General features: G+C 42.2%; 1 protein-coding gene across 3 annotated transcripts in view; it reads right to left on the reverse strand.

Moving 5' to 3' along the window:
* FHIP1A (FHF complex subunit HOOK interacting protein 1A) overlaps positions 1 to 25,296 on the reverse strand; it is a 310,572-nt gene that overhangs the window by 124,291 nt on the left and 160,985 nt on the right. For all 3 annotated transcript variants that reach the window (XM_089670462.1, XM_089670461.1, XM_089670460.1), the window contains exon 4: positions 11,210 to 11,836. In XM_089670462.1, the coding sequence (XP_089526588.1) occupies positions 11,210 to 11,836 (627 nt within the window). The remainder of the gene's footprint in view (positions 1 to 11,209; positions 11,837 to 25,296) is intronic.

The following is a 25,296-nucleotide window of genomic DNA, read 5'->3' on the forward strand; positions in this document are numbered from 1 at the left end:
GCAACCATATTGCTGAGCCCATTTCTGAAAATACTAGTTCCCTGTCTGTCATGCTGAGCTTCAATTGCTAATTGCTGTTGTAGTTTCTAAGTCAGTGGTCTCCAAACTGTGGCCCTAGGGCCAGATGCGGCTCTTTTCTTATATTTATCCAGCCCTTTGGGCACTGTTCTTCCCTCTGATGAAAAGCACTATTTTCCCACTGACACCAATGCTGGGGCACTATTCCTCCCACTGACAGCAAGGATGGGGCACTATTCCTCCCACTGACAGCAAAGATGGGGCACTATTTCTCCCACTGACTGCAAGGATGGGGCATTATTCTTCCCACTGACGGCAAGGATTGGGGCACTATTCTTCCCACTGACGGCAAGTATGCGGCACTATCCCTTCCACTGACGGCAAGGATAGGGCACTATTCCTCCCACTGACACCAATGCTGGGGCACTATTCCTCCCACTGACACCAATGCTGGGGCACTAGTCCTCCCACTGATGGCAACAATGGGGTGCTAATCCTCCTACTGACACCAATGCTGGGGCACTAGTCCTCCCACTGACGGCAATGTTGGGGTGCTAATCCTCCCACTGATGGCAATGATGGAGCACTAGTCCTCCCACTGACACCAATGCTGGGGCTCTATTCCTCCCACAGAATTTCTAGAGTTAATGTGGTTACACCCCTTTAGCACCTGATGGATAAATGCATGCACTAGCTGTATGGATTTGAGCACAGGGATCTCTTGTTTGTTGTATTGTTGGGTCAGTAGCCAGACCTGAACCTTGTAGCTCTCCCCATTGTGTCTTTTCCCCTATGCTAGCATTGTGTCCACAGTAGCACTTGCGTAGGCAGGGCAGAGTAGGACTGGCCATAGAGGGATTACTTTGACGCAGTTGGCCAGCTTAAACATGTATTGCAATATGTGTGAACCAAATATCCCTATTTGTTGCATAGTTTGCTTGAAAGGGTATATACCAGTGTGCAGAGGGTCCTTCAGAATTTCTATTCCTCCCACTGACACCAATGCTGGGGCACTATTCTTCCCACAGACACCCATGATGGGACACTATTCCACTGACACCAATGATGAGGCACAATACCTCCCACTGACAGCAATGATGGGGCACTATTCCTCTCACTGAAACCAACATTGGGCACTATTCCTCCCCCTAATACCAAATATGGGACACTATTTACTCCCACTAGCACCAAGATATTTTCTACTTTCACTGGCCACAGTTTGGCCCCCCTAAAGTCTGAAGGACAGTAAACCAGCCCTTTGGTAAGAAAGTCTGGAGACCCCTGTTCTAAGTCAATGAGCTGGAACTAGACAAGAAGCTCCGATTTTCATGATTTGCATCCTGTCAATATCTCTGAAAGTCTTGAAGCCAAAATTCTTTTCAGTCAGCAAAAGCGTCCTCCATATTCTTAATTACAAATTTTATTAAAACTGCAGGGATACTTTATATGGATGGAAAAATTCAAGCAAAGAAAAAAAAATCAGCACAAGGGACATTACTAAAAGTAGAACTAAAGGCAAAACGTTTTTGGGGGTTTATAACCCATGTCAGTTTTTTTGCCATTTGTGTTCCATTGGGAGATTTATCTTCACTTCCTGTCCCATATCCAAAACAGGTGAGAGAAAATTTTGAGAACCCCTTAGGGACCCCCAGGTTTTCAGAACCAGTGTCCCCATTGGAAGATTTCTCCTCCCCAATTACTTTTCTGGGGACAACCCAAAATTTGGGATTTTCTTTTCCTGTAACTTTCAAAGATAATGGGAAACAGGGCAAAAAGAGAGTGAATTTCCCTAACAGGGGAACAGATGGGTATATAAACCTAATAAGTGTTCTAATCCCTCCCTCTGTCCAAAACTTATTCCACCGCTGTTTTGTTTATAATTTATTGTATAAAAGAAAAAAAAATTTGGAAAAAACAATATTTTCTACTTTCTTTTATAAAATGTAGCCAATAAAAAAAAATAAAAAAAAATCTTCATAAATTTAGGTCAAAATGCTATATGTTTTTCATAAAAAAAAAAAAAACCCCAATAAGTGTATATTAATTGATTTGTCCGAAAGTTATGTCTACAAACGATGGTATACATACTGGAATTTATGCAGCTATGATGCTGTAATGGTAATGGCAGTGATCAGCGACTTATAGTGGGACTGTGATAGTGTAGCAGGAAATCTGGTGCTACCTGACGCTGGCTGAGAGGGACACTAACTGACTGACACTGACATCAATAGTGACACTAATACAGTGATCAGTGCTAACACTATACACTGTCACTGTACTAATGACACTGGCTGAGAAGGGGTTAACATCTAGGGGGCAATCAAGGGGTTAATTGTGTACCTAACAATGTGTAATGTGTGTAATATGTGCTGCTTTTACTTTCAGATCTTGCTGTTTTTTCTCCCTGCTGTTCAGGGAGAAGAAACAGCAAGATGTTTCTTCTGCTTAAATAGAGTCCTGTGTGTTGATCAACACAGGACTCTTGTCTGTGATTTGACACAGCGGATTATTAGGTTTCAGCCAAAATCATTAGCTGAATCCTGTTGACAAAATTGCTCTGTGTCCAATCACAGCGCGGATCAACAGGGCACCCACAGACCTTGAAGAAGCCAGACACGTGTGTGTGTATATATATATATATATATATATATGTATATATGTGACCAGGGGCAGACTGACCATTCGAGTACTCGGGCACTGCCCGAGGGCCCAGGGTCAGTAGGGGGCCCCATGAAATTCCCCTGGTACCTTTTATAGGCTTTTTTGGGTGTGCTTTGAGTGAGGAAGGACACAGGGGCCCCATGATCCCCTATTGCCCGGGGGCCCCATGAGTTGTCAGTCCGTCCCTGTATGTGACTGAGTCTGCTGATGCAGCCCCCGCCGACGTAAGTTTACAACAGCAAGGGCTCATTTACACTTACAGTTGGGGGGACAGTTAAAACAGGTGGCTGAGCCATAGGTTTACCATCCCTTGACTGCTCTCCCCCCCATAAATAGCAAAGGCAGCCAGACGGGGTTTAACACATGATGCAGGTGCAGCAAAAATGACACCCACTGATGCGTTTAGTGGGCAGTAGTGAATAGGGCTTGCAGTGCATGCAGTTGCAACATGTTGGTGTGGGCTTTAAAACAGGAAGTGAGGTGACATAACGCTTGCTCACCGCCTGTCAAATCCCCCTGAAAAGCAATCCATCATGGATCACTTTTCAGAGGGGCAGCAAGGTTTGCCACAAGTGTAAACTTAGTTTAAGACTGACATAATACATTTCTATATGCTATACCTATGTCAGAGTGCAGAATTAGATTGTCATTTGTATTGTAGAGTTCAACTTGCCGAGCAAATCATAATGCCTTTGAGAAATATAAGGTGCCTCCATTGAACACTCCTAACGCAAGTCTCTGCATTGTGAAAGGACAATAGCTTTTTATATATGTTTGCTTGATATAGTTCTAGAGACACACAAATCCCCAGGCAACTATAAGTCAGCAAACAGCAGACGGGAAAAAATCATTACTATGATGAAGAGATACAAAGCATCAAACTCACTCAACGGAATAAAGGTTAGACGATTGACTTGTTCTACAAATGAATCATCTCAAGGGGCGCAGCAATCTGACATGGATCCCTCCCAGCCACACTGCATGAGCGCACTACAACGAATGGGATATGTACTTTTTTTTTTTACATAAAAAATTACTAACACTAAACACTCAATTGTAACATCTCAAAGAAAAAACTTTGTAAGACGCATTGCAGCATCTTTGTTCTGCAATTATTACAGAATAGTAAGATTTAAAATAAAAGTTCTAGTAAAATAAACGTTCTGGAGAATCTGGTATTGGAAACAAAAAAAAAACTATAGGGTTCCGTCATAAAAAGGTCCTATACCTATAAAGCCTCCTGCTTCCCACATCACTATTATCCTTTGAGAATCCCTAGGTAAGTAATTAAGTCGGAAAGCATGTAGGCAGAGCTGTATGTATACAGAAGTGCAGCGCTAAAAACACACAATAAATATATTAAGTGGATCAGTCAAGGGCAGCATATAAATGTATATAAAACTTGCATATTTAAAAAAACTAGAAAATCAGTAAGAAATAGAGTCCGTGAATAAATGTGATATTCTGTGCACTAAAGTGCAATATTATACATCAATAGTAATGTTCGTGGTTGCACTTATCAAATTAAAATTCCATCCAACAACTGCATTCAAATGTAGGTAGAGCTGTTTTAAAAGCAGTAGGAAGAGCAAGAAGTTCAAACCAGTTAAAGCAGTATTAAACCCAAAAGCAAAAATGTAATATATTGCAGCTTACCAATCACTAAATGTGGTGGCTGTATTCGTTTTCCTTTCTTTGGCTTTTTCCTCTCTTTTTTCATCTAGTGATCTGGCCACTAACACACCTTCTGTATTAGTGAGACATCACTCTGGAGGAATGAGCACAAGAGGCACAGCAGAAAGCAGCATTGTCAGTCTGGGGGGGGGGGGGGGGTTAAGTGTACTAGCAGATTTGAATATAATAAATTAAAGCCAAAACCCCAACTTACTCTTTATAAGCATTTACAGGAAACAGTTTTTTTTTTCCTTTTGGGATTAAGGCTTTACATGAATACATAAAAGCTGATCATTTGCTAGTGGCAAATGGTTTGTCTCATTCCTGTAAAGTGATATTCTGCAGAGAGCTAGTTCTTTTGAGAAACAGCTGGCTGGATCACCAGATGAAAATAGAAGTAAGAAAAAGAAAATGATCACATATAAGTAGGCCGGGACAAGGGGTGGGCAGAAGGGACAGCCCTGGGCGCTGTGATATCATGTGAGACACATAATGTTCATACATTTTGTGGGGGGGTGCCGTTTGGCATCTTTGCCCTGGGCACTAGATGACCTTGTTTCAGTACTGCACAGGGGCGGACTGACCATTTGGAAACTCGGGCACTGCCCGAGGGCCCGGGGTCAGTAGGGGGCCCCATGAGATGCCCCTAGTACATTTTTCATAGGCTTTTTTGAGTTTGAGCAAGGACACAGGGGCCCCATGATCCCCTATTGCCCGGGGGCCCCATGAGTTGTCAGTCCGCCCCTGGTACTGTGTCTAAAAATTGGTAAGCTGCAATATAATAAATGTTTGCTTTTGGGTTTAATACTGCTTTAAGTTTAGCACTAAATATAAGTTCATGTTAATGGAGTGCTATAGGCCACGGAAAATATAAACACGTATTACCGTTATGTTTCAGAAATGTAGCAGAAAACAAGGCCTGTTTTAGCTGACATTCTGTTATCAAGCGGTTATCCCGTCCGCCCTGTAGCAGAAATACTAATACAGGGCCACACTGGTGCGCAAAATCGCGTATATATACGTTTTTGCCCTACCCGCGCCAACTTTCGCAGCCTCAGTTGTCAATCACCGGATCCCAGACGGTGATTACTCAGTAGCCATTGGCTCCTACTGCTGTCAGTCACATCCTGTAAGGAGGGAGCAGTGGACAGGGCCAAGCCTGGCAGTGTGTGTCTCCGCAGCGTGCCTGCACGTGTGCCACCGTCTTAGATTGTAAGTTCTAACAAGCAGGGCCTCTGATCCTTCCTGTGTTAAATTGTATTGTAGTTGTACTGTCTGCCCTCATGTTGTAAAGCGCTGCGCAAACTGTTGGTGTTATATAAATCCTGTATAATAATAAGAAGTGCCTTCCTATGGTGGCACATAGAGAAGGGGCAGAGCTGAAAGCATCGGTAGAGGACCCCAGAAGATGAGGTTTGGGGCTGCTCTTTGCAATACCTTAGCACAGAGCAGGTAAGTATAACATAAAAAAATGAGACTTTACAACCACTTTAACAAACTTTTTTTTTTTACTTTTGTCTATGTTCTTATTAGGGCTCATGTACACTGCAGCTCCTAAACTGACGTTCAGGAGCTGTTCAACTTTTTTTTCAGCAGCCCCTAAAATCTCCCTAATGTTTTCCTATGTGTCCATGTACACATAGCTGTTTACAGTTGTTTACAGGCAGTTGAGTTTACAGTCGTTTTTTTAAAAACACCAAACGTGCGTTCAGGAGTAGATTTTACTGGCGTTTCAAACGCCAAATGCTTGTAAACACTTGTAAACGTGGTTAACCGCGTTTATAAGCGTTTGCGTTTAGAAGTGTTTTTTAACTGTTCCATGTCCAGATGCTGTCCAGAGACTTTTTTCATCATCAGAAATACATGCAAAGCATTTTCCAAGTATTCAAATGGACCTAGTACACCAGCGCAGTCAGTTCCAGGTTTCGTGTGAAGGAAAAAAATGGTAGAACGTGCCGCATTATGCTCATGATGGGATCCATAGTGAATACAACCAGAAAAGACAGGTCATCTCAACACATTATTATTATTATAATTATACAGTATTTATATATCGCCAACAGTTTGCTCAGTGCTGTACATTACAATGAGAGACAATACATGAGACAGTATAATAAAAATACAATGCGATACACGAGGGGTTCGAGGGCCCTGCTCCTTGGAGCTTACAATCTAGGAGGGAGGGGATAGTGGTACGGGAGGAAAAGCTGTGGGGGATGGAGTGGTAGGAAGAGTGGAGGAGATCGGCAATTAGGTGAGGGCGGGGTAGGCTTCCCTGAAGAGGTGGGTTTTCAGGGTGCGCCTAAAGGAGAGGAGAGTAGGTGATAGTCTTATGGATTGGGGTAGGGAGTTCCAGAGGATGGGTGATGCCCTGGAGAAGTCCTGGAGGTGGGCATGGGAGGAGGAGATCAGTGAACTAGAGAGAAGGAGGTCTTGTGAGGAGCGGAGAGTGCGTTTTGGGTGGTACATACCGCTCTCTCTGCTTCTGCTCTCTCTATTCCTCTCCAAATGTCTGAAATAGTTAATTTTTTACTATTTTTCAGTGCATTCTGGGCATTTGTGAAGATTTCCTGAAGCTATCTTTTAAAACCGCTTCTAAACGCAAACACACATAAACGCACATAAACGCAGTATGCAAACGCGGCTAAACTGACGTTTTTTAACCTACGTTTTCCAGCAGTCAGTTTCCATCATTCAGAACAGTTTTCTAAACGCCCCGTGTACATGAACCCTTAGAGAAACTGCCCTGGGGACAACCAGAGAGGAGTGAAGGTATCTCCCAAAGGGAGCTCCTGACCGCAATAAAACCTGGCAGGAGTTCTAATTCTACTCAAAGCAAAAAAAAAGGTTTTGTCTGTAGATACACTTTAAACATGAACCGACTGGTGGATGGAAGTATTACACAAATCATTTTATATGGAAAAATGAGTGTTTGAATGTGTTCTAGTAGGCTTTAACCTATAGCATGCCCGACAAGTTAGATACTGTATATCCTATTCTACAAGTCTAGCTTGTATTCATTGGATTGTATTTGTGGGTTATCCGTGGTCTGAGACATAAAACAAATGCCTGTCCTGCTTTCTCTGGGCTCTAGAACAACATTACTAGATGGCTGCAAACAACAAATACTCATTTTTGAGGCAGGAGCGCACAAACCTGACTTCTCACATAATTACATAGCTCTGCAAAGATTGCATAGCAACATGTGGCTCTGTGTAAACACATGCAAATGGGAGCTTTCAGTACTATACAGTCCCACCTATATCACTGGGTAACACATTTACAGAAGTATAAAATAAAGGAAGGAAACTATGCATAATTGCATAGGCTATGTCTGCCCTAAAGGACACTTGAATACATTTTCTTCTGTTCTACGTCATATCAACACAACAATACACTTTAATAGATTTCTGTGCCCTTTCATCTTAATCACAGAGATTTCCATGAAATAGAATGTACAATAAGAATTGGCAGGCATCCCTGCTTATAGTTAGCAATAAAAATAGGACGAAACAAACAGAGCAATTGAATGTGGGAGCTGTCAACACATCAAATGTTTGCAGAGCCGAATCAACCACAAGGTAGCCTTGGCAGGAGAGCCACGGGACCTGGCTTCAGCTTTCCAGCTCCTTCTGTAAATCAGTAGGATAGCTCCATTGGCCAAAGCAGTGCATCTGTCTTGTCAATTGACAAAGGAAGATGTGCTTGTGGGTAGTTAGTGTCTGATGGGGAGAGGCCATAGCAGTACAGGCAATGCAAATAAGGTGGCTTCTCTGTGCCCATTGCAATACTTATCAGTATCAGTTGAAGGAATAGGGGGCAAAGCTGCTACCTTGCTCAGTTCCCCATTTGCTTGAATCTGCTCCATTACTTTTCACATGATTTCTGACATATGTTTCCCTTTCCCTAGAGCTTCCTTCCACATGCCACTTAGAACTCACCAGAAATTCCATCTTCTTTTATGTTTTATAAGGTCATTGAAACAAGAAATACCATTTACAGGTCATGAAAAAGTGTTCAACTGCAATAACCTTGAGATATTACCAAAGCTTCATACTGAATACAGCTATAATAAAATATTACAATACAGACAATTGTAGTATTCAGATCTTTTATGTCTATACATGTTGCACCTGTGTGCCAGAAAAGGAAAGAAATGTTAAACAACCAATGGACAGTTCAGAGACCATACAATCAGATATAACAGTGCTTCACCTATAGCATTCAATAGGTAAGTAGGTCAGGGAGAACACATTTCTGGGTATGTTAGCCAACAGTCACAGATTTTTTGGTATCTGTTCAGGCAAACTTTATGGTCATATATAACTTTTTAAAAAGAGAAGTATGTTTTTTGGGTTTTTTTAATAGAAATCCTACTTACCTAGGTATATGCAGCATTGGTCCCCCACCGGCTCTAAGACTGATAACTGAGCGATCAAAGACCACTGATCGCTTAGTTCTCAGAGGTCCGTGAGTAGAGAGCCAGTGACTGTCAGTCTCTGGCTCTCTGCTCTGTCGCACCCCCCACGCTTATTGAAGTGTTGGGCTGTGGAAGGGGAGAGAGGGGCTGGCTCAGGCTCTCAGTGGATTGCCGTTACATTGGGGTCCTCCTCAGAGTGTCCCCATACATCAGGGTCCCCATCAAAGTACCCTTTACATCATCATTCCCATCAGAGTCAACCCTTACATCAGAAGCAGAAATCATAGGCAGCCTCTGCTAACCTTAATCCTCAATCAGTGCATATGAAGAATACACCACCGGCCCTAGCTACGGGTCAGAAAAAAATCTAAAAGCCTATAGTTTGGAGACCCCTGTTTCAGCCTACGGAACATACATAGTGTGTTTATTTTATTGTACTTATTTCAATTGCACTGATAAACTTTGCAAAGAACAAACGAACGTTCACCATAGTTCATTCAATGTACCTACCAGAGTCATCACTATACGCCCACTATAAGGGTAGTTTGGTTGGAAGACAATTGGGTACTAGTTTACTGACAGATTAAGGGAAAAAGTGGAGTCAAAGCATACAAACACAAGGAGAACATGCAAAACTGATGAACAGTATTTAGCTCTGGCATTGACAAAATTTAAGGTAAAGGTAAAGAAGAACATGTCAGTCTTCACAATGATTTAATCTCAGGTTCTTTAATCAGCTCTATCTCACATATACTAATATAATTTCCTCTTTTCAGCAGGGTCCCTGTAAGTAAAATATCACAGATCTCTGCTGGTCACTTTTGTTAATGATGTCAAAACACCGGAAGAACTGGTAATTAAATCTATGTTTGGAAATGTCACCTGGACACCATTTCAGTACCTCAACAGAGTACTGCTGAACCTTAAAGGGAACTGGTGAAGAAAAAAAAAAAACTGTGAAAATGCCACTCCTAAATTGTTTGCAAAGCTACACGTTCTGTGGCTGGGATCCTGATCCAGCTTTGGTACCTAGTGGATCAATAACCTGGAACAAGTATACAGTCAGTGAAGTATCTACCCTAAACCATTGGCAGTTTCCATACTTCTACCCTCACTGGTGCCCCTCAAGTCATCAGTGGCAGTTCCCATACCTCTACCCCCATAGGTGCTCTTCATTTCCTTCTTTAGCAATTTCTATCCCTAGCTTGTGCCTTATATTTTACATTACACTAAAGTCAATATTTTTGCTATATCAAGCACTAAATCTTAGTCCTAATCAGTGTAACAGTTTTTAAACATAGCGCCCAAAGCAATAAAACCATCATAAACAGAGAATATAAGCCAGACAGATGCATCTTTCAATAGCCTGACAAAAATAAACAATTAAAGCCGAAATCTTATTATTTATCAAGGGTTATTAATTAATGCTGGTTGTCTGGCTGTTGCACTTTTCAGCACTTTCTGATCCTCTTATCTGTACAAGAAGTACCATTTGAAATAGAAGCCAAATGGCAACACTAAAAGATTGTGTTAATGCACCGGTACAGCAGTTGTCAAAATATTACTGCCTGGGGCAAAAGCAGTTTAGAAAAACATTAAATGTTAAAACATCTTTTATTCACATAAAACCATGTGAATAAAAGATGACTGTTTTATAAGCACCGTTATTCTGCTGGTCAACTTGATCTGCATGTAAATGTTAAGAAAAAAATATATATAAAAGCTTGTGAAAAATAGAATCAAGTCACCAAATACTATCAATACAGGTATTAACTGCATTGAAACATCAGAAAACAATATTTTTTTTACAATAGTTGTACCTTGATAAGTTCATCCTCTGATTTGTTTGATTGTTCGCTCATAATTATTGATCTTTTCACATCTTTGTTGCTCTGTACATTGCTACTATCAGTAGACTGTACTACTTTTTGTGCATCATGTCACCTTTATGGTATTGTTAAAGCTCAGTGACTTTTAGAAATGTGCTGATTGAGGCCATACACACCTGGAAGCATCTACATCTTTAAAGAGGACCAGAATTGTGGAAATTGTACCCCAAAATGGCAAGCAGAGGACAAAAGCTAATATTGCATATGGTCTCTTTGCAGCTGATAATTTCCACTTTACTGACTTACCATGCCTTGTTTCACACAGTCTCTCTCTGTGGAGAAGGCCATATTGATAGAGGAAAGGCTTTGCTTCCCCATGTTAGAGTTGCCCCACTGATGAATGGTATGGGCATATTCAAGAAACATCAGTAGCACAGGTCCACAGAATAAATGAGACAGAAGCAAGGAGATCCTGGCACTGCAGGCTTTCAGATACAGCTTCCTTTCCAGCAAGCCCTCAGGTGAAAAGTAAGGAGTAGTAACATCCCCCATACCTACCTCCATATTAAACTTATAGTTAATCCATACAGCAAAAAATTAAACTTACCGGACAGAAGTAGGTGCTTTCAACTATATGTTTAGCAACCATGTTATTCTCAGCGGACAAAGACATGATGAAGAGCAAGGCATCCCGTGCCTGTTGTCCCACTGTGCCTTCTCGATGGATAAAGGGTATCAGCAAGGAGAAGATAAGAAAGTTGGCAGCTCCCTGGTCTTCACTGGTGTGAAAAAACAGTTCTAGGATGGATGGATCTTTGGCAAGAATTGAACATAACTGGTTGAGTAGAACCACCAATTCAGTCTCCACACTCGGAGTTGATGTCCCTGAACAAGTACTTAGCAACATCATCAGCGGTTTTAATATAGGCTTGTGATGTAGCAAAGGCTGGTGAGACTGGGTAACCAGCAAATCATACATCTTTAGCTGCTCAAATTTGGTCTCATCAGTAAATTCTCTCCTGAGGCTCCATAGAAATAGTTTTTCCATAATATTCTCTGACACCACAAACTCCAGAATAGGCCCCATGGCAGCATCCTTCACCTGCTCTTCAATTAATAGCAAGAGCATGTGTTCCACATAATTCTGTACAGCGCTAACCTCATCTGCAGAAATGGATCCATATTTAGCATAAGAGTTTTTAAATGGGTCATGCGTTTCCAAAATGCGCTGAACCTGCAAAAACATACAAATAATATAAATGCAATATCTGAAGGAATTACAAATAGCACAGTTCCTTTAAAGATCACAAGTGTTTACATATTAATGCTGTAAATGAATAGCAGTTTTAAATATTCATACAGAAGAAACCAATTTAAACATCAGCGCAGAGACAAAAATGCATGTTACAGAATGAGCAATATTCTTAATGAAGCTTAATTTGAACCACTCTCAGTTATCACATAATATCACCACAGTGTAATCAAGACACTGTAAATGTTCATTTGCAATATTTTGCCAATTGGTGAACAGGAGCCAAACAGTCCCAGAGCTGTAGAACATTTGTTTATAATGCTGAATATATCCATTTACTGTATAAGATGAAATATGTCATTAGGAATATAAAAGATACAAAAGTGTAAAAAAACATTGGTATGGCATATTTCAGAGCACCTAGGCAATAATTAATGTGAAATGCTGAACTGCAAATCCTATCCTGGAAATGTACCACTTTGCTAAAATCCTAAATCCAGTCTAGCTTCAATTTGTGTCTTGTTAAGACCACTGTACTAGGCTTAGCCAACCTTTCGCACTGCATTAAAGTAGTACTGTAGCCTCATGTCACATGATTGTGTGCTATGCAATCTTCCTATCATAGCTTGTGTAAAGGATGAGGCTAAAGTGGAATGCTTGAACTATTGAACACATTTACCGTTTTTATTTTGTTTATTTTTAGATGGAGATACATTAGAACCTCTGTCAGGCTTTTATTGCTGTCTGTGTTCCTGTTAAGGAGATTCACCCTCTTTATTTCTCCTGGTGAAGTTATCACCGGAAGTGAAAGAAAGTCCTCAAATGTTAGGGTTGTCACCAGATCTAGAGGATAATCTATGGGGACACTAGTTCTGATGACCTTGGTGACTGAGTCTTTCCTCCCTTTGGTGGGATTTCCTTTCACTTCCTGTTATGGCTATAGGACAAGGGGTGAGGGAAAATCTTTCCAACGGGACACAGATGGCAAAAAACTGACAAGGGTTATAACCTTCCCTTACTCTATCTATCTGAACATCTTGTATTAAAAATTAAATTTTTTGCATGACAGACCATCCATAAAGCTGCCAAAGCTAGAATTTTGGCTTGTAGCAGATGTTGGAGACTTAAAGTGGAGCTAAAGGCACAAATACTCACCTATGCTCCAATGGTTCGATGCTCATGAGGTCCCTCCCCAGCTTTTTCTGGGTGCTGGTCTTTGGCCATCTAGATTGGACAGTAGGGGGTGACTACACTCCCATGCAAGCTGACACTCTACTGGAAATGTAAACTGCACATGTGCAGCTCTGATTACAATCTGGGGAGGATTGGCAACAAGTAGGTAAAGAAACTGCCTGCTTGCAATATTTTATTTTTTTCTATCAGTTCCACTTTAAACCACCTGACAGTTTTAGGATTTTATTGATGAGATTGCCATGCTTGGGTTCCTGGGTTTACACTTCTGCTGTGCTCATTATGAAGGGTTGGTACTCATCCTGTTAGAGTTGATGGAGGATTAGGGTTGCCACCTCATCCCTTTAAAACTGAACACATATTAATTACACAGGTTCTGAGGCTAATTTAATGCAGATAAGGCACTAGGTTATTTCAATTACCACCTTAATCAGCCACAGAACCTGTGAAATTAAAATGTGTTCAGATTTAAAGGGATGAGATGGATAGTGCAACAGGAGGAGCTGAAACACATTAACCCCAGTTTGACAAGAATGCAGTGCGTAATTATAAACAATAAACTAAAAAAGGGGCACCTACCCAAATTAATAAAACTACTATAAGGGGAAAAAACAGCCCCACAAAGTGTGCTACCACTCTAAAAAAAAAAATCAAATAACAAATCAGGGGTGCAATTCCCATTGTAATTGAACATGTAGAAATCCACACACAAATAATGTGTTCATTTTATTTTGAAGTGTCCATTCAAAATAAGTAGTCCATACAGTGATCTAGTGAATAACACTCTTCTCTGCCTTGTGCCCAAAACCAGTGATGGTAGACAAGAATCCAATATGCATCCACCACATGCAGTAAAGTAGGCAATTTAGCAGATGCCCACCATTGTGAGCATAATGTATAATCCCAAATGTGATGTCATCACAACAGGAAAACGATCAGATGTCAATGCAGCCTCTTTAATGTGACTCTCTTGTAATGCATGGGATGCCACCATAGATATACTCAAAGAGAGAAGAGAAATTAATGCTCCCATTGTGTAATAAGTTTATTAAAAATCAGTTAAAATGTTTTAAAAGTGCACTCCACGGGGGAAATCCAACCCACCAGAAATTACGTCAGAAGAGACAGGAAGTGGCGCGATTCCGCGAAATGCATTGAGGCCTAGCCGCACTCGTCTCTTCCGGTTCCTTCTGACGTCATTTCAGGTGGGTTGGATTTCATCCATGTAACGCACACCGGCTCATATGCATTTAGCGGCAGTCCGCAGTGTTTATCGTCTATCCCATGCTGTTGTTTTAGTGCCATGGGGCACATTATCATGTGAGTGCACTTTTAAAACATTTTTCATGATTTAAATAAACTTATTACACTATGGGATCATTAATTTCTGTTCTTTGAGTATATCTATGGTGGCATCCCATGCATTACAAGAGAGTCACATTAAAGAGCATTTCATTGACATCTGATCATTTTCCTATTGTGATGACATCACCTTTGGGATTATACATTATGCTCACAATGGTGGGCATCTGGAAAGTTGCCTACTTTACTGCTCGTGGTGGATGAATGTTGTAAACCCACTAAAATTCACAGTGTATGGCCAGCTTAAGAAACATTTGGATACACTATGATCATCTTTATTTTCACAGTGCTAGGCATCAAGTATCTCTTTTTAAACTCACCTTTTCAATCACCACCACTGAAGCTCCAGCCTTCTCACTCATAAAACTTAAAGTGGTTATAAACTTCTGACGTAAAAATGAACAAAGCATATACTTCTATAGTGTGTACTTGTCTCAATCCAAAGCACTGATTGTGATTTCTGTCTGCAGTCTCATTTCTCTCTGCATTAACAATTTCTGACAGGCTGTGCATACTCCAAGGGATCGAGGGGGGCAGGGGAAGGGAGCTCTAACACACAGTCTGTGATTGACAGCCTCAGCTGTACATTTCCCTATGAAATTGTGTAAGGGGGGATGTCCTTTCCCTCAGGTCTCAGATTATACTCAGCTCTCCTCTCTGAGCTGTGCCGTGTGTGACATCAGATCCCCACCCCCACCTCTAGATGCTCAGAAAAGCTGTGTCAATTCTAGACTTTTAATTGCTGTAGAGAAGAGAGTGCTACAGATAAACAGGTACAACTTATATAGTTGTTTCAGCTCTGTGTATCACCTGAGGCTAGTCACTTCACTGGGTATATGTAAAGGTTTATTATCACATTAACATTTCAAGAAATATGCTGACATCAGTATCCTTATACATAATATGATATCTCTTTTATATGAAAGTGACTAAACAAGAATTGTTTATGCTGCCCATAGCCACCAGCCAGCTTCTTCTTTCTATATTATGCCCTAGCAGCATTATACTGAGAAACTGGTTGCAAGGGAGTAACATAAAAGGGTTTGTTTATCTACTGCCCCTTTCACATGAGGCAGATCAGTATTGCTCAGCAGGGGATCTGTCCACTGATGCCCTGCTGAGCAGAGCCGAGAAGGTTGATGATAGGCCTGCTCCACTTATGCAGAGCGGATGTAAACACAGCCTGCTCTCCTCTATGGTCAGTCAGATGTAAACGGACCGGCTGTCTGTTTACACCCAACTGCCCACTGATCCGATCCACCCAGGCGGAGGGGAATGGATCCCCTTCCATTTGTTTTTGCTGGATTGGATTGTAGGTATGTGGGTGTAAATGGACACAAGTCCATTTACATCCGTAGCTCCATAGAGGAGAATGGAGGGTCCAATTGGGTCCACCTGAAAAACAGGCAGGCAGACCCGATCGGACCGCTCATGTGAAAGAGCCTATGTTTTCAACCAAGATTCATACACTTTTCATCCATTTTTACTGTGGCGCCCTTTTGGTAGCTAGGTTTGTTGTTTTGTATTTAGAGACAGGGTACCAGCCTGGGAGTGAAGTAGTGAGTTCACCTCAGGACAGGCTGGGGGGCTGTACAGGTCAGGGCTTCTTTAGCCCTCCCACCCTTCTAGAAACTGGATGAACTTTCTGGAAGAAGGGAGAGGGAGGGGAGGAGTCCCAGAACTGCATGTTTGAGGGACCTTGCCCAATCTACAGCCAGGAGGCCAGATATGGTGACCAAGGACAAACATTACATGTGGAAGAGCCTAAGCAGCAGGGGAGTCAGGTGGAAGATGGAGATAAGAGAAGGCTGGAGTGCGGAGCCTGGGAGTGGGCCCCAGGGAGGGGAGCCTACCTAGAGACAAGATACTGGAAAGGAGGACCCCACTGTGCAAAGTCTCTTAGGGAGGACATCCTGTTCAGCAGAGAAGAAGCCAACCCAGCGAAAGGCCTGAAAGCAGCTACCAACCCACCACGCTGACAGGACAGTGTCAGTACTCCTACACCCCCTGGGCCAGATAAAGGGAGAGGGTGGTAAGGTGCAAGGCCCAACTAGTTCTCATCTGGGACTACGTAACTGGCAGATCTTGGAATCTCTTGCCCAGGGATACCCTCAGTGCAGCCGGGTGAAGAGGATGGAATCACCTGGGGTCTGAGGAGGTACACCAAATTACTTCAGGGCTCCTTAACGGAGACAGTTGCTGTTTTTGATCCACATTTTTGTACAGTATTGTTGCTAAGAAGTTTGTCCTCAAGTTTGCAGTTCTTTGGGCATCTCATACACCCCTAGACCCCATCCAAGTTGTTAACCCCTTAATACAAAAAAAACACCTAAAAGTCAGCTCAAGGACTGTATTACTGACTCCAAGTTACTGTGGAAAATGCATGTTGCCTGGCCGTGCAGAGCTTAGGGGGACCCAAAACTAGGTGATAAGCAGCCCTTACAAGGGTAGTGCTAGATTACACTTAAATGTTATTTGAAAATCTTGAATCTTGGGTTAAAGTTGTGTAAATCCTGGGTGAAACATTGACTAACAGACTCTATAGACAGGGCTCTCTATTCACAGAATTAGCTATATTCTGCCTTTCATTTCCTAGTAAGAGATGCGGAAATTGCTATGTAACTGGTTTCTGTATGCACCACAGCTTCTTTTTCTGCAAGCTTTCATATACTACACCCATTGAGAGCATTGCACCTGCTGTATTGCTTTCAGTCAATAATCAGATAGGTGCGCACTGCTCCTACAGGTATACTCACCTGACAGCTGTTACTTATTATATTAGAGAGCACACAAAACTTCAAGGTGACTCATTACATATTTACAAAGAGCTGCCAAGGTATCTGGAATAAGCATGAATCATGTAACTGAGCTAATTGCTAAGTAACTAATGTATTGTGTTACATGACTGATATCCACTATGTGTCTTGTAGCACATGCAGTAGGACATTTATGAAGAAGCAAGAATGGTTATGACATGTAAAGCAACTAACTAATATATATGTTATTAAAATACAGTCTATTAGGCGTCTATAGCACATCCTGTAAGTTATAACTGCATAACAATAGGCTCCATTCACACTATAGTTTTTTATAAGCTCAAAAACACTAGAAATGAAAAAGCTGGATGAAAAACACTGATAATTGTGGTTTTTGTGCCATCATATAGCAGTATTTAGCGGTGTTAGCGTTTTATTACCTTTTTTACAGTACATGAAAAAAAATAACTCTACAAAAAAAAAATGTTCTGCTCCTAGAAGCTGAAGCTCAAAGAACGCTAAGCCTAAAGTAGTGTGCATGGACACATAGGATAACACTAGCTTCTAGGAGCAGAAAAAAATGCTAGTGTGCATGGAGCCTTAAGGTGTGTATACACAATCCTAACACTTGTAGCCGTTACTTAACTTTCAAATAAAGTCAATCCATTAAGAAAACAAAAACCAGTCATCTGAATGGTATACCTGCCATTCCACAGGGTTGATTAAGGACTCTTTCACACGGATGTTCCGATCGGGTCCGCCTGCACGTTTTTCAGGCAGACCTGATCAGAACCTCCATTCTCCTCTATGGAGCGGCGGGTATAAACGGACATGTGTCCGTTTACACCCGCCGACATGCAATCTGATGGATGGGGATCTTATTCCCCTTCCTTCCATCAGATTGGGTTGGATGAAAACAGAAAGGCGGTCCATTGCTCAGTAGGGATCAGAGGAGAGATCCCCCCCACTGAGCAAGCGGATCCGCTAAATTTGTCTGCTCTGTGTGAAAGGACCCTTACTGAAACTGGAGAGTGCCAAATCTAGTGCAGCTGTGCATGGTAGACCATCAGCTTCTAATTTCAGCTTGAATTAGACTTTGACAATAATGGTCCTCTCAGAGCCGATTCACACTATAGAAACACAGTCCAGATGCATTCCAGATGCGTTTCTGCATGCGCATTTTTTACGTGTTTTTGATGCGTTCCAGTGCGTTCTTGGTGCATTTGGTGCAGAAACAATGCAGCCTTTTCTACTTTTTTTTCTGCAAACGGAATGCATTGGAACTTTGTGTGTGTTTTGGATGCACAAAAAAAGCAACTGAAAAGCATGTAGTGTGAACTGGCCCTCACAAGGGGTGGCCCAGTTTAGCGGATCCGCTTGCTCAGCGGGGGATTTCTCCACTGATCCCTGCTGAGCAAGGAGACAACAGGTCTGTGTCTGCTGCAGAGCAGACACAGAGCTGCTCGCTCTCCTCAATGGGCAGTCCATTTCCATCCGACCCGATCTGATGGATGGAAGGGGAATTGGATCGCCATCGGTCCCTTTTTTATGGGTCAGATCAGATTGGATGTCAGAAGATGTAAACAGACAGATGTCCGTTTACACCCGCCGCTCCATAGAGGAGAATAGAGGTTCTGATCAGGTCCGCCTGAAAAACAGCCAGGCGGACCCGATCAGAACATCTATGTGAAAGAGCCGTTAAACTAGAAAGCTGATTTGTTTCTGTGCAGAGTTGCACCAGATTTTATACTGTCCAGGTTTAGTAAATCAACCCCTGTGTATTAGTTTAAAGTGACATTAAACAATATTCTTATTCTCCAAAAATAATCCATACACATCCACTACTTTACAGTCCTGTAATCTATTTTCCATGAAATTGTTTCTTACTTTGTTATTCTGCCTCCTTGTAACATCCTCTGTTAGCTCCTGAACCTCTTGTTTCCCCCTTACTTCCTTTTGTTTGGCACAAGTAGTACGCTTTAGTTGTGGTCATGTACACTGCGCTATATGCACTACGAATCCCATAATCCATAGGTAGTCTCGGGAGAGAGCAAGAAAATGTGGCTACATACAGGGGGACCATGGAGAATGAAGGTAGCCACCTTCTAACAGGAAGGCAGCTCAAAAAAGAGTTGAGAATACATACTTGATTAGAATTTTTTAAAACCACAGTTTAGTGTCACTTGAAGTTTAGAGTACCCTCTACAATGAACTATTTATTGATATTAGGATTAACTTTCAGACACAGTTTACATGGTGGGGTATATTTTAATTTACTGACAAACCTATTGAACATTAACCCACATTCTGTGTTTATCCTGTATAAAGAAGGGCAGTATGTGAGGTACAAGGGATTTGATGCTTGAGATGGTAATCCGATGTCATAGAAAAGTAGGCCATTGAAAGCTTGCTGTCTCTGCATTTGTGATCTGGGTACCATATGTCAAGTCCTTTATGTGACACAATTTCTTAGGCTACACAAGTCATTTCACTTTCTAAAAAATAATAGATTGTGACAGTTATAAAATACTAGGTACGTGTGTCTTCGGGGTGTAAATATCTTCATACAAATGATATATGCAACATCCAGGGCTGCTGTTACAAACTACAGGGCCCCATATGGCCAACCTGATAGGGACCCCCCCCCAAAAAAAAACTATTTACTATGCTTCAATTATGAATGAACACAGTGAGTGCTTGGTACTGATCGCTCATTGTGTTCATCCAGGAAAGAAAGGGTCTGGTAAAATGTGACATATTTACCAGACCCTTCCCCACTCTCCATCCTGAAGGATCCTATTGTGTGCTTGCACCTGTTGGTACTAAGGCGGGGAAGATAGCTGGCAGCACTGCGGGTGGTGGGGGCACACAGGGGGCCTGAGCAGCATGGGGAAACGTATGGTGCACAGGCAGGGGCAGACTGACCATTTGTCCTAGGGCCCAGGGTCAGTAGGGGGCCCATGAGATGCCCCTAGTACCTTTCATAGGCTTTTTTTGGGTGTGGTTTGAGTGTGTGTGAGGACACAGGGGCCCCATAATCCCCTATTGCCCGGGGGCCCCATGAGTTGTTAGTCCGCCCCTGTGCATAGGGAAGATGATAAGATGCGACAGGGGGGCAATTACTGGACCAATCTCAAGTATGGCTCTCTTTGCAGCAGCTGAAGGCAGCTTACAGCTGCTGCAGAGAGAGTTATGTATACGGGGGATCGTCTCCAGTAATTGCACCCTCATTGTGCCGATCACCCTCCCTACCCACATCCGATTCACCCAGCTGCCTGGGCCCCCCTGCTGGCCTGGACCCCGTACAGGAGAACTTGTAGTACCCCCTTATTCACAACCCTGGCAACATCCCAACATCTCTGTCTGGTACATGCTATGCACCCTCATAAAGTGCTATGGAAGAATTGTAGGGAACAAGGACATGTTAGCAATTCATACAGATGGGCGTATGAAAACAATCCTGTCTATGGTGGATCTTTCTGCCAGGAGCTTAAAAAGAATGCTTGTTTGTGTGATAAGTATGCATTTTTATACACATAAACACATTCTATTGGCTAGAATATTACTGTGCGTAAGTGAAAAAACTACTCAACTTAGTTTTGAGCTATTTTTTATGCCCCTGAATACTGCTCTGAAATATGAACCTAAACACTACAATGTATATAAATGGACATATTGGCTGAAATAAAGCTGCTTACCGACGTAAGAAAATGATAAAGATGAAAATTGTCTCTAAAAGCAGCATTTTTTTCTACCCATGTGTATAAAGCCTAAGGCTTGCCATACACTATACAATTTTCTGTCCATTTTCTGCCCAATTTCCTTTAGATATACCTTCATGTATGTAGTGCAGGGGCCTGCCTAATTGGATACAGTTGAAAGTGTTGTTTAGGTTTGACCTCATTATATGGTTTTTGGTAAATCTAAAGCAAATTTCTCAAGAAAATTGTATAATGTATGGCCAGCCTGAGGGTCCTATCACACGGGAGTTCCATTTTTTTCATCAGTTCAGTCACGTTTTTTCAAAGAAAAAAACTGATCAGTTAACATCCGTTTTTCATCAGAATACATCCGTTTTTTACCAATGCAAAAACAGATGCAGAAATGTCAGTTTACATCTGTTTTTCGTCCGTTCTGGGTTTTTTATGGAAGAAAAATAGGGTTTTTTTCTGTTCAGAAAAAACTGATGTTGACGGATGTGGACATTAACGGATGTAAACGGATGATCATCCGCTTACATCCGCTAGTCCACAGAAATACATGGGTGCCCGTTTTCATCTGCAAACGGATAGATGAAAAATGGACATATGTGAAAGGACCCTAAGAAAAATGAAAATGCTGTTAGACAACTTTTTTTAACATTTCTAGTTTACACTTTTGTACACTGGTATTTCTATCTTTTTAATATACAGTTGCAAGAAAAAGTATGTGAACCCCTTGGGATTACGTGGAGTTTTGCATGAATTGGGCATAAAATGTGCTCTGAACGTCATCTAAGTCACAACAATAGAAGAACACAGTCTGCTGAACATAATACTACACAAACATTAGATGTTGCCATGATTTAACTGCACATAACATGTAAACATTCACAGTGCAGGGAGGAAAAAGTATGTGAACCTTTGGACGTAATAACTGGTTGACCCTCCTTTGGCAGCAATAACCTCAACCAAACGTTTCCTGTAGTTGCAGATCAGACCTGCACAACGATCTGGAGTAATTTTGGACCACTCCTCTTCACAAAACTGTTTCAGTGTAGCAATATTCTTGGGATGTCTGGTGTGAATCGCTCTCTTAAGGTCATGCCACAGCATTTCAATCGGGTTGAGGTCAGGACTCTGACTGGGCCACTCCAGAAGGCGTATTCTGTGCTGTTGCAGCCATTGTTTTGTTGAATTACTTGTATGCTTTGGGTCATTGTCCTGTTGCATCACCCATCCTCTGCGGAGCTTCCGTTGGCGGACAGATGGTCGTACGTTTTCCTGCAAAATGTCTTGATAAACTCTGGAATTCATTTTCCCATCAATGACAACAATCCGTCCAGGCCCTGAGGCAGCAAAGCAGCCCCAAACCATGATGCTCCCTCCGCCATGTTTTACAGTGGGGATGAGGTTTTGATGTTGGTGTGCTGTGCCTTTTTTTCTCCACACACAGTGTTGTGTGTTCTTCCCAAACAACTCAATCTTGGTTTCATCTGTCCACAGTATATTTTGCCAGTAGTGCTGTGGAACATCCAGGTGCTCTTTTGCAAACTTCAAACGTGCTGCAATATTCTTTTTGGACAGCAATGGCTTCCTCCGTGGTGTCCTCCCATGTGCTCCATTCTTGTTTAATGTTTTCCTTATTGTAGATGTGTCAACAAAAATGTTGGCATGTGCCAGAGATTTCTGTAGGTCTTTAGCTGACACTCTGGGATTCTTCTTTACCTCATGCAGCATTCTGTGCTGTGCTCTTGCAGTCATTTTTACAGGACGACCGCGCCTAGGGAGAGTAGCAACAGTGCTAAACTTTCTCCATTTGTAGGCAGTCTGTCTTACCGTGGACACATGAACATCAAGGCTTTTGGAGATACTTTTGTAACCCTTTCCAGCTTCATGCAAGTCAACAATTCTTGATCGTAGGTCTTCTGAGACCTCTTTTCTGCAAGGCATGGTTCACATCAGACAGTGTTTCTTGAAACCAGTAAACCCAAAACAGGTGTGCGTTTTGTAAGGGCAGGACAGCTGTCAGCAACACATCCAATATCATCACACTGATTGGAGTCAAGGTTGGCTCACTCCTGGCTCCCATTAGCTCTGGGAGAAGTCATTAAGCTAGGGCCTCACATACTTTTTCCTCCCTGCACTGTGAATGTTTACATGTTATGTGCAATTAAACCATGGCAACATCTAATGTTTGTGTAGTATTATGTTCAGCAGACTGTGTTCTTCTATTGTTGTGACTTAGATGACGTTCAGAGCACATTTTATGCCCAATTCATGCAAAACTCCACGTAATCCCAAGGGGTTCACATACTTTTTCTTGCAACTGTACATAATGATGGTATCTTAAAAATAATCATTTATTGCAGGGTAATTTTATTACATTCAGTTTGAAAAGCATGCTGTTTTTTTCATGCCTGCATGTTGGTAGCCAATGTAAATCGATCCAAATGGGCTCATCTCTGCCAGGAGAAAGGGAAGAGGTTGGTCCATCTGAATCATTCAGAAGGAAACTGTTTTTACTAAATCATTTCCTTGCTATTTTTGATTCATAATGTATAGGACTTCACGAAGTACCAGCAAAGGAGCCTATGCTGCCATTGCTGATGTCTCTTTTGAAAATGCTAGTTGCCTGGCTGTCGTGCTGACACAATAACTTCAAGCATTCATTCACATGGGCGCTGAGGCCCATACAAAATGAATGAGCCATTTGGTGTGCATTCAGGGCAATACACCTGCCCCTGTACACAGTGGTGTATTTAGGTTTCGTGCTGCCCCAGGCAACACAAAAATTGGCTTCCTCCCACGGAGAGAGACCCTGACACCGAACAACACCTCTCTTCCCCACGACGAGAGCCTGACATTGACCAACAACACCCCAGCCCCCCACCCACCCGAGAGAGACTTCCACAACCACCGCCGCCCATACACTGGCAACCCCCCACCCTGGAAAGAGATAAGACACTCACCTTCATAGCTCCGGACATCCCCGGGAACAAGAGTCAGGCTCTGCATACACCATCAAGCAGCCCGCAAACTCTCTCAGATCCCACCTGGTCCCCATGCTGCGTGTGTCCCTTCTTCCATACCTTCTGAAAAATGCTGCTGCCCCCTTGAAAAATGCCATCCTAGGAAAATGCCTTGTTTGCCTTGTGGTAAATACACCCCTGCCTGTACACCAGTTAAACTTGGCTGCACGGTCATGTCCGTTTAACTGCTTTGTGTCCATCCGCTTACATAGACTGCCTGCACACAACTCCAAACATGTAAACAAACAGTTCATGCACCCATGTGCATGTCTAAAGTGGAGCTTAACTCAAAATCAAAAACTTAATATAATGTGGCTTACCAGTCCTTAGATGTGATAGCTCTATTAGTTTTCATTATGCAGGCTAAGAACATGTTCAGCAAAAACAGAAAATACCTGTTGATCTTGCCAGAAATGCAATGTCATTGTCACCTCCTATGAGCTCAAAAGAAATCACAAACATCCATATCTATCTTGTGTAAGCTACTACAGTAGTTCCATCAGTCCAACACATAACAGAAAGTGTGCTATTTGCAGGATTACCAGGTGAAAATGAAGGGAATGTAGCGCTACCCCCACAGGAGCCGCTTAATAATGTTTGTCCCCAGTGGTTACCCTGACCTTGCAAGCCTCCCGACACCTCTGACACTCTGGGTTCAGACTTATTTCAACAGTATGAAATAATAATGCAAGAGGCACGATTCTTTAGTAACACCTCTATATTAGGCTCATTCAAAATAACCAAATAGCAACAATTAACAGATTATACGGTCACAAACGGTACGTTATAACTATGTAACTGCAACACCAGCAGCAGGAGGGGGAAGAAAAGGCTTGATAACTTATCAGCTCCCTCTGCCTGGGATCACATATGTATATGCAGTGTGGTATATTGCATGTGATTCACACAGGAACTGCACCGCTTTCCTGTGCAAATCACATGAGATTTGTATGGCTCTAATCGCACCGCACCTGTACCAAAAACGTGCAGGACCCTTTTTTTTGGGGTCCACACTAGAATCGGATCGCATAGGTATTCACTCCTATGCAATCCGATTCTGCACATCGCACCGGGTTTTGCGGACCACTTTCGGGGTGTTGTTAACATACTGTAGAATATATCTCCTCACCCAGCAACCTTCTTGTTCCCCACTCTCTGGTAGTTTTAGTTCAATCAGCACTCAAAAATACAGTATGTATTGGACTACAGATCCCAGGATCATCTGCTGTCAGATAAACTGGATCCACTCTGCTAACAGGATGTAATATAGCAGTCACAGTACTGGACACTAGGGGAGAAAATGACTAACTATAGTCTCATCTGTAAATGTTTCTGAATGGAATAATGATAAAGCCTGCACCTGGCTACAGAGAAAAAAAGCCTAATGAAAGAAAACTAATGCA

Source organism: Staurois parvus, unplaced genomic scaffold, assembly GCF_062004578.1.
Source record: "Staurois parvus isolate SC_StPar_1 unplaced genomic scaffold, SC_StPar_1.0 ptg000090l, whole genome shotgun sequence".
NCBI classification, from domain to species: Eukaryota; Metazoa; Chordata; class Amphibia; order Anura; family Ranidae; genus Staurois; species Staurois parvus.